Below are 14,529 nucleotides of genomic sequence, written 5' to 3' on the forward strand. Positions count from 1 at the left end.
TGCATATACATAGACTTATATATACACATTATTATTCATAAGACAGGAAGGAAGTGCTTTGAGAACATAATGTAGCACTACAATGAACAATTTTCTTAAAATGCTTTTATTTAAACTTCAAGTTGTGAAACCCTATTGTTACTTTATGTTTATTAACTAAACTTTTGTTTTAGATTAATTTTAGATTTATGGAAATCTTGCAGAGAGATTAGATGCCTGTGTCTCCAATTAGCTTCCTCTAGCTAGTGTACATTACACAACCAAGTTACATTACATTTTGTCTATAGACAAATGTACATATTTTATTCAGATTTCACCAATTTTTCCACCATATCCATTTTCAGGTCTAGAATCTAAAATCAGTTTCATTCAGTCTAAATACTTAAACTAGGTATTTTGTTTTGTAAATTATAAATATTGGGATATTTAAAAATTTTTCTTTTCTGGAGGTTATGTGCAGTTTTAGTTAACAATGATCACACGTTGGGCCTCCCTGGTGGTGCAGCAGGTTGAGCACAGCGCTGTCAAGCTGTCTACAGCCTCTGCAGGGGGTTCGATTCCCAGCCGCCTAGGGAGATACCCACATGGTGCGGCGGACCTCTCATGTCTCCCCCACTACTCCCCTCAGCAGTGTTTTCGGTCTGTCTGCCTGTTCTGTTCCCCACTCTGTATCTGGTGAATTCTCTCACCCTCCCGCTCCTCTGGCCTGTACCCCAGTTCTTGCATAAATAAATAAATCTTTAAAAAAATCATATGTTGCTTTTATAAAAGGAAGAAGATAAATATATTTTCAGAGGAAAACTGAACAAGTACACACAGTAGGTAAAAGCACAGACAACCACACACACCCTTCAGAGCTCTAACCATCTGCTCAGCAGAAAACATACCTCTTGTCTCTTTCTTTCCTCTTGGCTAACTGTCTGAGATAATCCATTTTTTTTCACCTAAGAGAAAAAACAAAATGAAGTTGAGCTCACTTATATCTAGAACATTATCCTACAGGTTAATTTAATCTGTTCCAGACTTAGTTTTGGATGCTCCTAAATATTTATCAAATTCTTTCCTAAATCAAACATGATTAAATCTATTAATAAAGAAAATGAAGCCATTACTCTAAGAGCTTACTATTCAGGATGACACTTTGAAAGAGTAATGTCAACACTATTTTTCACCAAGATTCCATGAAATAATAATGTTCTTTATAAAAACCCAATAAAGCAAGAAAACAAAGTCCTCCCTTCCCCAAATTTCAGCAGTCTTTTCCGCATATCGGAATTCAACAAGTGAGAATGCTAACCCGATAGTCTTTAGAGAAGCAAAAGTACTGTAAGAACAACCAAGAATTTCAGTTTCATATGTTAGCACTGCAGTTGTACCTTTAGTAAAATCACTGCAATTATTTCTTCAGCCACCACACCTTTTTATTTATTTGACTGCTGCAGTTCTATCACAACGCAGCTTCTAAACTGAAGGACAGAGGTAGAACTGTGAATTCTAGAAGATACCTAGCAGTGAGTCTGGTACACCAAAGCTACTCCCGTTTTTCTGTCAAAGATTAAATTACCAAAAACCATAGCATGTATAAAATATCAACCAATTAAATCCTACACTTACAGAAGAGCAGTAAAGGGCCTCCCTAATGGCCTAGGCGTTAAGTCTCAGCACTATCACCTTTAAGGCCTGAGTTCGATTCCTAGCCAGGGAACTAACGAGCACACCAGACCTCTCCTGTCTCGCCTGCTGCTGCGCTCAGCAGTGTATTTCAGTAGATCTACCTGTTCTGCTCACTCTTCTGTCTCTGGTGAATCCTCTCTCCTCCTCACACCTTTGGCCTATACCCCAGTTCTTCCAAGCAAAATAATTGAAGTCAATAAATAACTGAAGTCAATATAGTAGTGTTTGTTTATAAAAAAAAGCAATAAAAAAGAGTTCTCTCCTGGGCCTCCCCCGTGGCGCAGCGGTTGAGCGCTGGGTTGCGAAGCTGCCCGCGGCCTCTGCGGCGCCGGTTCGATCCCCGGCTGCTCCCCAGCCACCGGAGGAGGGTCCCACATGGCGCGCAGACCTCTCCTGCCGCCCGCTGCTCCCCTCAGCAGCGTACTTCGGTCCTTCTGCCTGCTCTGCTCCCCGCTCTGGCTCTGGTGAATTCTCTCACCCTCCCGTGCTTCTGACTGTACCCAGTGCATGTATAAACAAAACAAACAAACAAATAAAATAAATAAATAAAAAACATGCCTTTATTAAAAAAAAAAAAAAAGAGTTCTCTCCTTTCACAATAGAAATTAATAGAAACAAAATACAACAAATGTAACTAAATATTTTTGCTATTATAATCCTAAGAAAATATTTAAAACCATATTCCCTAGATCCAATTCTAATATCTCAAATTTTTCATCGTAAGTTTGATGCAATAAAAAGGTATTATTTTCCTACTAATTGCAAACCTAAAAGTTTTAAAATGTGATACATAGTCTCTTAAATATTATTCAGAGATGCAAAAAAAACCATAAAGATTGGTATCTACCATCACTCTTTTAAAAATAAATGTTTTCCTTAGCAGTTGGAGATTTTATACTATTTTTTGTTATCCTTTAAATCATATTTATGTCAATCCCTTCCCCCCCAGTTTCCTAATGCAATAGAGTTCCAAGTATTAGGCTATCTTATTACTCTAATATAACCCTAGCATAATCTGATGCAAAAATATGTTTTTGTTTTATTTCCTAAAATTTCCCAGAACCATTAAGCTTTAAGTGTGAAAGAGTCTCTTGGATTATGTAATCACTATATGATCATTAACCACCTATGACCAAAACAACACAATTATTTCCAATTTTAGTGCTGTGAGCCTTAAAAGTAAATTTTTTTTTCCCCTAAAAGTAAAATGTTATTGCGAATGCAACTCTTAGTAAGGTGGGGAGGGGAAACAATGGCTTCATTAAGGGAGGCTTTGTGAATCAGTATTTCAAGTTTACCCCCTTTATCTTGTGCCCCAGTGGTTTGACATCATGGGACAAAGTGCCATAGAAGATTTGCGATGGGCAAGAGAGATGCCTCTAGTAAAGTGGCAAAAGGACAACAATTAAAGGGGGAGGCTTGAAGAAAGACCCAGAGAAACATTTTAACTGCAGATGCAATCTTAGTTTTACAGAATTCCTAGGTGTTGAAGACCTGGAAAAGAATATCCTTAACGCTGCTCCCAGCCACCTGGCACAGTCTTTGGGAATGCCCAGGGGAGTGACGCATGGCCTCGTACAGGAAGACAGCGGGTGCAAAGTCTCCTCTGGACTGTCATAGACATGAAGACAATTAGAGCTGACCCTTCGACAACATGGGTTTAAATGTCCTGGGTCCACTTACAGCAGATTTTTTTCAATAAGTACATTGGCCCTCCATGTTCACAGGCTCCACATTCAAGGATTCAACCAATCCACACACGCAAACCCGCAGGCATGAAGGGTTAACTATAAGGACTTGAGCAACCACAGGCCTTGGTATCCTCGGGTGGCCTGAAAGCAATCCTCAGTGGATATGAAGACATGACTGGAGTTGTCTTTGAGGAGTCAAAACTTATATATGGATTTTTGACTAAAAAGGGGTTGCAGGTCCATCTTCAAAACTACACACATATTCGTATCTTTAACTTGAAGTTTGGAAAAACTCACAGAGTATAGTAGAAAGAATCCTGAATCAATAATAAAATTATCATTTATTGAATATTTACTGTGTGCCAGGAAATGTGCAAAGCATTAAGCCCTTTCCCATTGAATCCTTATAAAAACTTCAGAAAGTTGACACCATTCTTGCCCCCAATTCACAAATGTGGAAAACAACCAGGACTTAGAATTCAAAATCACACAGCTAATAGGTTGCAGACCAGGCCTGTCCAACTCCAGTGCTTATGCTCGTAACTATGACATCATATGCATTAGAGACCCTAATCTCCAGGAGGCACCCCATTTCTAGGGTTAAGCAATCATCACGATTGCTCCTCTATAATGCCAGGATTGTACCAAGTCTCCAAATGGGGTTTTCTCATCAACCCACACTGTGAAATGTTCTTAGCTTTTCCACCTGACCCTGGACCAGACTGTTAGCAAGAATTCATGCTGAAAGGCTTTTGTGTACATTGTAATAAGGGAGGAGACAACCAGAGGAACAGAACCACTGTTCCAGCTCTAGGCAGGAATGTCAGGTTTTCCTCTCTGTCTCACTTCCTGGTGGCTCCACAACCAGTTGCCAGGCCTGCAATGTATTCAGGCAAGGTTACCAGCAAGACTCTTCACCCTATTTGGCATCTCCATTGCAAAAAACTAATGAGTTCAAACCCAGAAGTCTTAACAGGGAGAGAGGGGAACATGTGTGCTCGGAGGCCTACGCAGATGACAACTGGTTTACAGAAGGATTAAGAGTACTTCATTAGATCAAAAGAAAAGGAAAGAAAAAATTCCCCCCTAAGATAGTTGTTCTCTTAAGGGGAAAGAGAGGTTGCTTTGAAAAAGGCAAAGTATCATCTTTTACAAATACAATACAAGCAATGATAAAATATTCCATACGAAACCAGAGCCCATACAAAGCTCCTGCAACAGAGAAAAAGATGCCAGGATGTTTTCTTGGGTCATAATTAAGAAAACTGAAGTGCAGCACCTTCAGGGAGTCTGAAAATATGCTCTGCAGAATTTTGACAAATGTGCACTTGTGGCCGGGGGCCAGACCACTGCTCCCAGGCTTGTCCTTCAGTCTCAGCCCCTCCAGACCCTTCCCAGGGTAGGCTGGAAGGTTCTTCCTCAGAGCCAAGAGGAACCCTGCTGTCCACTTGTGCTCCTGTTCCATGGGTAGCTCTACATTAAGTTGCACCAAGAGCGCTGCCTGAAGGGAGGTCATAAACAGGCAAGACAACTTCACAGACTAAGGAGATTGTGGAGATAGACCCAGAGAGAGGGGGCGAGAGTGGTATAAAAAGCATCCTGCAAAGACTGCCAGAAGACAGAGAAGAGAACATTAAGCCCAACATCAAGCAGAAAGAAACAAGGAAAGAAGAATGGAAGGAGGAAAGAGAGAGAAAGGAAAAGGAAGAAGAAAGAATGTGTCAAAAAGTTTTCATTGTAAATATCTGGAAATTTTCTGGCCAAAGACAGTGACCTTGGCAGTAAGTAAAATCACTCGACTATCCAGACATCTTTTTGATTAAAAAAAAAAGTGTATAAAGCACATTAAAGTATGTTTAGTATGCCAATAATATGCAAGTGCTTTTTGCAATTTGTACATTTTTGCTAAGAGAATCTAAAATATTATCAAGTTTATCACATTTATTCAAATGTTCCCCTTGTTTCCATGTGTGACAGAGAAAAAGTAATATGCCATTTTCTAAAACCTGATTCCTATCTTGCTATTTAAAGTGAAAAAAATTAAAACTGCACAGGCTCCTTTTCAATCTTTAAAATATACATTTCTTCTTCTTTTTTTTTTTTAAAGATTTATTTATTTATTTATACAAGCACTGGGTACAGTCAGAAGCGCGAGAGGGTGAGAGAATTCACCAGAGCCAGAGCGGGGAGCAGAGCAGGCAGAAGGACCGAAGTACACTGCTGAGGGGAGCAGCGGGCGGCAGGAGAGGTTTGCGCACCGTGTGGGACCCTCGTCCGGGGCCGGGGATCGAACCAGCGCTGCAGAGGCTGCAGGCAGCTTCGCAGCCCAGCGCTCAACCACTGCGCCACCAGGGGAGACCCTAAAATATACATTTCTTATTGGTAGTTCGGTTTGAGTACAAGTGAGAAGGTCAAACCAATGCTTCGCTAATGATCTCTTCCAACCTCATTTGAACTTTTTATTCCTCCTTAGTTATTTAACATTATCAATCATTTGAATTGCAAAAGTAGTTTAATGAAACACTAAGAATTTGATTCAATTTGGAGTTCTTCACTATGTGTAATCAAGCCAATTCACAAAACTGTTCAAATCTTACCATGATAGACTTTAGAAAAAATATGAATGCATGCAAATATCTTCAAGATTTAAAGTGGATAAAAATATAGTCAAATAAAGCAACTGTCCAAGACTACAGTTTTTTTAAAGTCTGCATTTTTTTTTTAAGATTTATTTATTTATTTATTTATTTATTTATTTATTTATTTATAAAAGCACTGGGTACAGTCAGAAGCGCGGGAGGGTGAGAGAATTCACCAGAGCCAAAGCGGGGAGCAGAGCAGGCAGAGGGACTGAGGTACACTGCTGAGGGGAGCAGCGGGAGGCAGGAGAAGTCTACGTGCCATGTGGGACCCTCCTCCGGTGGCGGGGGCGGGGGGGGGGGTTGGTGGGGTGCGGGGGGGGGGCAGCCAGGGATCGAACCAGTGCCACAGAAGCTGCGGGCAGCTTTGCAACCCAGCGCTCAACCGCTGCGCCACCAGGGAGGCCCCCAAGACTACAGTTTTGACATAAGTTTGAAAATATGAATACAGGTCCTCCCTGGTGGCACAGGGGTTAAACTAAAGGCTATCAAGCTGTCATCAGCCACTGCAGCCTGAGTTCGATCCCTGGCCAGTGAGATAACCCACATGGCTCAGCAGACTTCTGTTTCGCCAGCTGCTCCCTTTAAGCAGTGTATTTCAGTAGATTAGCCTGTTCTGCTTCCCATTCTTTCTCTAGTGAATCCTCTCACCTCCTCCCACCTCTGGCCTGCACCCCAGTTCTTGTATGTATAAATAAAAATAAATCTTTAAAAAATTTTATTCAAAAAATACGAAAACCCACATGACAGCATACCTCTCCTGCCTCGCCCACTGTACCCCTCCGCAGCATACTTCAGTAGATTCACCTATTCTGCTCCCCACTCTGTCTCTGGTGAACGCTCTCACCCCCCAAACCTCTGGCTTACACCCCAGTACTTGTATGCATAAATAATCTTTTTTAAAATATATGAATACGGAAGACTCACTAATGTTAACTAGTCTCAAATTTGTAACAATAAATTATATTTTATTACTGCAATTTGTATTGAAATTCTTCACCTATGATGTTTATAACCAATTTATTTCCCATGTCCAAATGAGAGAGAAATTAATGGCTAAAACTGATAAAGAATAGCACAAGATATTTCATTAATGTATCAAATACTGTCTAGTTAAACCAAAATGTATATTTTGAAATTTATGAGAAGATAAACTCTTCAATGTATAGACTCAAAAGTTTAGTATTAAATACTCCATCTAAAATTCACATCACTACTCTTCTTGATACTGTGCAGGGATAAGCATCTTGCAGGGATGAGCATCCCCAAAAATCAGCAACAGGTTTAAGACACTCACCACAGGCATGGGTGTTTTACCCCATGGAGTACTGTGTCACGAAACTTTGTGCAAATTTCCTTGGTTGTTGACTCCACTGGCTGGAATAAACTATAAGACAAGTTTACTAAGCCTCAAGTAGACCCAAACATTGCCATTTATATAGAGCTATCTACAGAATGGAGCTAGTGCTGTGTCTGTGGAAAACAGCCACGTTCAATAACACCAGTCTTTTCACCACCCAAACCAACATTTCTGGGGGGCAAATAGGGACGTGTTTCCAGGACCTTCTGTGACTGATAGTGCTCTAAAACAAGATGGGAGGCACATTCCTCCTCTGTTTCTCCACCAGCCAGGGAAACCAGAGTGGAAGAACCCCAGAAGATTGACCAACTGAAAAAGCTCAGAAAAGTTGCCAATTAAAAATTAGATCAGATATTTATAATCCAAGCTCACTTGAGCTCCATAAAGCACCAGTGTACGTTGAATACCCTTTTGAGCTAAAACCTTTGAACTTGCGGAGTTTACTCACTTGCTGAAAATCAGCGGGTTATTCATGCCTCTTGATGATTTGCTATTCACAGGCTTCTGTTCTCAAGAGCTCAAGTGGGAAGGGAATGAATAGTAAAGTAAAATTATACCACAGGACAAAGTCACTCCCAGGTCTTTTCTACAGACTTAATACAACTCAAATAGCCCTAGAATTACAAATGAGCTAGAGGGCTTTCACTGTAACTAACATGGGAACAGCCTCTTGGGGAGTACGTTTGAAGTTGGGAAAAAGAAAAATCTGCCTGGGTCCAGAAACAGTCCTCTGTAATCAGCCCGGCAAGCTGTTTCCAGCCCTGAATGGGTCTGGGAGAGGCCTGGGAGATCATCTATCCAGGCTACCAGTTGCCACAGAGATCTGTGCAACCAAAGATCAGATAAATGACATCAAGATGGGGGGCAATGACAGGCTTTTAGGGGGGATAGTTAACTAGGGAAAACATTACCTTTTTTATTCTTCCAAATTATGTTAATTGAATTAAAGTACATTTACATCTTTGTATCTGCTCTGGCGTTAACAGGTTCAAACCTCTACAAATGTACACTTTTATAACCTGGCATCTACCAGAGCCCCAACAATCCTCCATCATGTTCCTGCTTCCTCCCCCTCTACACTTCCCTCCTCCCCTGGTTTTGCAGTCAGATGTTCAAAACTTATTACAGGTTTGGTTTTGACTGACACTTTGTTATGTTTCCCCATGTTCCACATAAATGTGAGACCATCAGTATTTGTCCTTCTTCTGACTTACTCTGCTTAGCATTATCCTTTCCAGTTCCATCCATGTTGTCATAAATGACAGGAGTTCATCGTTTTTTATAGTTGAGAGTAGTACACTCTCTTTTTTTAAAAAGGAGAGGTAGAAGACAATGGCCTATTTAATAAAATCATGTACTTAATTAGAAAATTTGTTAAGTTACATACCAGGGGCCTCCTAATTCATTTATTCAAAAAATGGATTGGGCCTCCCTGGTGGTGCAAGGGGTTAAGCACAGCACCATGAAGCTATCTGCAGCCTCTGCAGCATGAGTTCGATCCCTGGCCAGGGAGGTATCCATATGGTGCAGCAGACCTCTCCTGTCTCGCCCGTTGTTCCCCTCAGCAGTGTATTTCAGTCAGTTCTGCCTGTTCTGTTCCCCACTCTGTCTCTGGTGAATCCTCTCACTCTCTACACCGCTGGCCTGTACCCCAGTTCTTGTATGCATAAATAAATAAATCTTTTTTTTTAAAAAAAGGATTTCTTCTCTGGCCTTCTGTTGTTAAGCTTATCTATAATCCTCACCAAAGTTCTAAGATCTCAAGAAGCAACAAGCACTCTCAGACTCCTGGTAAGCACAAGTCAATAAAATGATGGTAAATTCAGATAACAAATGCCAGGGCTTGAAGCTTTTGCTTCTCTACGGCCTACATCATTCTCTCAGCATCCCCAAATGAACCCAAATTATTTCAACACAGATAGGAGACTGAAAGTACAAACCACAGATAGGTGATTAAATGTACAAGAATAAACTGCTGTGCTATGTACGATTTAGTTGATAAACATGTATGAATTCAGTCAGTCCTTGCTGGCTTTTTCTCTCTGATCCAGCTAATTCCTGGTTGACTTCTTGTTAGTCCTCCATGTATTTGAAATGCTTACCTTGCCCCAGGTGCTGTTCTTTCCAGGCATCTAAGCCTTATAACAACCTTGCAAGGAAGGTATTACTAGCCCCTTATTTTATAAAATACAGAGACATGGAAAAGTGGTAATTAACCCTAATAAGTGGTAAAGCTGGAAGTTGGGATTCAAACTCAAGCCTGCCTGCTCACCTACAAAGGTTATGCTCTTAACCACAACAGCTCACTGTCTTCCAATACTTCTGACTTCGTGATCTACAGTTATTCTCTTAAAATATGGGCTTCCACCAATACCGCAGAAACCAGAATCTCACACTGAGTCACAGCTTCTGCCACTGTGAAAGCTAAGTCATTAGCTGGGACCCTAGAAATTTAACTTGTGATTAGTCCTGACATTTCTCCCACTATATAAATTCCTCTCTTTGACCTGTGGCTCTTCCTAGCTTTCACTGTCCTGTGGGCTACTAAGTCCAGACCCAAATGTATTCACACTCTCCACTTGAGATAAGTGAGAGCTATGGTCCTCTTTACCAACAATCAAGAGGAGAAAATGAAATTAAAAAGATACATAAAAATTTAATGACACAGAAAGGCAAACTAATTTTAGGTGGAAAGGCCAATTCTCTAAGACTATTTAAAAAAAAAAAAAAAGCAGTTTTAAAAACTGGAATGTATACTAAAATACCAAAGAACAGACCAGGCTAATTACTAATAAACACTGGAGGGGTTGGGATAGTTGTGGAATCAAGGCTGATTTCAGTCATAACTGAGATGTTTAATTTTATAATAAGGAGAATGCATCCACATTATTTCTGTAACTCAAAAATTATGGATTTAAAGAACTTAATGAACTCTAAATTTTCAATTTTTAAATAAAAAATTAGGAACAAATGACTACTTTAGAAAAAAAATATTTATTTATACACGCAAGAACTAGGGTACAGGCCAGAGGTGTAGGGGTGAGAGGATTCACCAGAGAGAGTAGGGAACAGAACAGGCAGACTGACTGAAATACACTGCTGAGGGGAGAAGCAAGTGACCCAGGAGAGGTCTGCTGTGCCATGTGGGTAGCTCCCTGGTGGGGATCAAATTTGTGCTACAGTGGCTGCGGATAGCTTCACAGGTTGTATCTTAACCCCTTGCACCACCAGGGAGGCTCAGAACTAATGACTACTAATGGAGAACTGGGTAAAAGAGCCAAACACCTACTCAGTTGATGACATATAATACATGAAAATGTTACTGTGAAAGGAAGTTTAATGACATGGAAAGCCATACAGAACAATGGTAAGAGAAAAAAAACAATGAGTTACAAAACATGAGATTTAATCATTTGAAAAAGATATTTATACTATTGTTAAGGGAAAAATAATGATCAACAAAATTTTTTTGTATATTTATTAAATTTTTGTTTGAAAGAAAATAACTATACTCGCCAAAAAAAGAAAAATTATATATCAAAATGTCAGTAGTAACTGGGTGTGGGGAGGGGTTTAAACTAATTTTTGTCTTTTTTTAAATCTCTTTATAGTTTTGATTTTTGTTTAATAAACATGTCTGGGGTTTGTTGCTGAAACATAGATTTGAATCAAAATTGAAATATGTTTCAGTAAAGAATGAAAGGAAAAAAAAAAGAAGAAGAAATATGTTTCCAAGTCCTCACTCAAAAAAGAAATGAAACAAGTAGGTCAGACGAATGGAATTAAGGATGTCAATCGTATCTTTACTGTTGCCCACAGGAAAACTATAGTTAAGGTATAGGAAGGGAGGTGATAGGAAAGAAAGACTTAGTGACGCTCAAACTAAGCAGTGGATTAAGAGGCAGTGTTGGAAATGAGTGATGGGCAGTTGTGCCAGTGTGAGAGCAGAGAGAGAGAGAGGAAGCGGGGCCCTGAGCCAGAGTTGGTATAATCAGAAATGATGCCGCTGGCACATAGCGAAGCCATGAGTCAAGTAGGGGCTGACCAAGGCAGAACAGGTCTGAGGGCTCCTCTTGCAGAACAGAACACCTGTTTGTAGAAGTGATGCCAACATCTTTGTTGTTATTTAATTTCTGTTTGTTGTTTTTGCAAAATGGCAGATGGATAGGATCAACTCCAAAACAACAAGTTACTTAGAAAAACAGTGACAGTGTAGTTCTTAGATTTGCAATAAAAACCAAAACAAAGCAAAACCTGTTTCAGTAAAACAGGTAATAGAGTTAAATGACATCTTACATTAGATGTATGAAGTGTACAGTGGTTGCATTGGACAGGAAATCTGAGAAATAGGTATAGAATGTCCCTTTTTCTTCCATTCATGTCCTTATATCAAACTTCATTCAAGTCATATTTTACACTTCTATTGCTTTTATTTCCTATTCTTCTGCCAATCAAGCCTAACTAGTCTTACTCAAACTCTCTAGAGAAAATTCTCCTGACTTTTATTGCGCTTTATGATTATTATCTATGTCATTCACTTTGGCATTTTGTCCTACATTCTTTCAAAAACATCATTTAGACATTTCATTTCTATTGTTTTCTAAACCAGCTTCTATGTTCCTGTAATAGAGACACAAGATTTGAGCCTTGCTTTTTTTGCTCATCCACTACGATGCAGTGAAATTCAAATGAATTTTAGAGTAACACTAGGATTTTTCAGGCTACAACTTATAACCTCCTAGTGAATGAAAAAAATAAAGTCCATGGATTTCTGATCATCATCAATTTAAATGTAACAAAGCAAAGGGAAGAACAGGAAATAGGACATCATACTGCCAGTACTAAGGGTAAATTAGAGTGTAAAACTTTTGTTTCACACACAAGTGCATGTGTGCGCACGCACACACACACACACACACACATAAGGTTACAAGGTAAAAGGTATTATTCAGTGTGTTAATCCACTGATACAGACCATGGTTAAATGTCAACTTCACCATGTGTAAATTTACACTAGATAAGTTAGTCATATCATTTAACAGTCTCACAGCTCCCTACAAGAAAATGCACCCTACTCAGGCCTTCTGTGAGAAAAGTAGCCTGAGGTAGCCGCATGTGGTACCATTATGCTTCATGGAGGCCAGAGCTGACTGAAATAGAGCTCTTGTTAGGCACCCAGCCAAATGACAATGCATGTTTTAAGTGACCTATTAAGTAGGGGAAAGTGGCTAAGCCAATACAACACGATTCTCCCTTCAGGAAACTGAACTGAGCAGACATGGATGCTGACAAACTAACATGAGGTGGGGTAGGACTCCCAGGTGACATCAAGTCAAAGTTAGAAGAACACAGGAACTGCAAGTATGCAGAACCTCTCAGGAGAAAAAAACCACACAGTAAAAAGAGAAAACAAGCCAATTCATGACAAAAAGAAAGCCAATAGGCAAACTGCATTACTGAACTGCATTACTGGCCAAATCCCAGAGGGGAATACGGTTCCTGTTGTTCTATGTGCCCAGTTTTGGGCAAACGTGAAAGGCTCTGTTTCAGGTCATCGAAGACCCTAGATAAAACAAAAGAGTAACTAGAGTCTCAGAGTCTCAGTCGCCTCAATAGCAAGACCACATCTCAGAGTCTCAGTCACCTCAACAGCAAGACATAATACTTGCCCTCTGGTATCGTCACAAGGTATTGTCAGATCACTGGGTATGGTCTCTGGGGCACAACAAGTCCTCTGCAATATTTGACCAATAATTTATCTGTATGTAAACAAACTGATATTGTGATGATCGATGGCAGGTTCTGGAACTTCAGCTCTCCTGCAAGTACAGCCATCACATCACCTGTGAGTGAGGCCTTGAACCTGTAGAACTCTAAAGCCAGGCACCCTGGTGTTCAGCTGAGCAGGCAACAGCATTCACCTTGGCAACACCATTAGCAGACGTAGGATTTCTTGCCACCCAAATTAGTAACTGCTCCATTTCTGTGTTATTCCAGTGGGATAAGTAGCAGAGTTTATCTCCTTCACTAAGAGGAAAATAATCTGCAATTTCCTTTCCCTGGCAATGATACTTCCTCTGCACAAGTGGTTCACTGACTTGATAGTCCTCACCTCTTCAAATAACAGATATACAGACAGTAAATGACATAATCATAAGACACTGGAGTGCGGATTAATGTAGAATATCAACAGGTCATATCTGGTTTTCTGGATAAATAACAAAATTGAGTAACAAATTTTTAAGTACCAGTTTCATAAAGATTCAGTAGCAATTTTAATGATAAAGATTGCTGCCATCATCAATGAAGACAAGTCACTCTGTGGATGTGGCCTTGAAATATAGGACCAGCACTGGACAGAGGGAGGAGACCCCACAAGTGGACAGTTAAAGGTCAAGAGCACAAATTAAGAACGTGATAGATAAAGGCCACAAATCCAAAGCTTAGTATTATAGTTTCAAAATACTTAGTATTACAGTAAAATGTTTTCACATTTTTCAGAACTCCTCAAAGGAACTGGGCCTTTTCTCCATTCCTAATGACCCTGTGTCCCACAGATGTCTGTTGTTCTTGAAAGCATCCTATCCACCAAAGAAATACCAAGTGGAGAACAGGTTATAATTTATTTGATTTCATAGTATAGAAATAGCTACCATGGCTAACACAGTTCAAAACTCTGCAGATGCCAAGTTCCCCATATGTCAAAGATATTTATTGAATACATGATGTAGCCAAACATCAAGAGTTTTTCTTTTAAAATAAAAATTAAAAACATACTCCAAATGTTCCTTATATTGGAAATTTACTGGCTGTTTCCACTGCTGAGTAACTTTTTATTGTTTTAAGGTGGTTTTAGGTTTCCACATTCATTCATAAATTCATTCATAAACTCATCAAATATTAACCACAAGCTTACTGCAGTTCAAACATTGTTTCATGTGCCAGGACTACAGCAGGACAGTAAGTGGACAAAACCCCTTCCTCACACAGCCTTTATTCTAGTGGTGGTAGACAGGCAATTACAAAGAAGTAAATCACATATTATGCTAGAGGGGTAAGTGTCACACAAAGAAAAAGAAATGTTAAGAGGATATAGAAAGGAATCAGGTGTATCTCTGAAAAAAGGAGCTATTGTAGCCTAAGAGAGCAGAGGCAAAGGCACTGA

General features: G+C 39.8%; 1 protein-coding gene across 3 annotated transcripts in view; it reads right to left on the reverse strand.

Moving 5' to 3' along the window:
- Positions 1-14,529, reverse strand: part of ARHGEF26 (Rho guanine nucleotide exchange factor 26) — a 115,597-nt gene that overhangs the window by 85,840 nt on the left and 15,228 nt on the right. For all 3 annotated transcript variants that reach the window (XM_054701004.1, XM_037526255.2, XM_037526254.2), the window contains one exon: positions 888-944. In XM_054701004.1, coding sequence (XP_054556979.1) covers positions 888-944 — 57 coding nt within the window. The remainder of the gene's footprint in view (positions 1-887; positions 945-14,529) is intronic.

This window comes from Talpa occidentalis, unplaced genomic scaffold (genome assembly GCF_014898055.3).
Source record: "Talpa occidentalis isolate TD23 unplaced genomic scaffold, MPIMG_talOcc4v2.1 talOcc4.4, whole genome shotgun sequence".
Taxonomy (NCBI): Eukaryota; Metazoa; Chordata; class Mammalia; order Eulipotyphla; family Talpidae; genus Talpa; species Talpa occidentalis.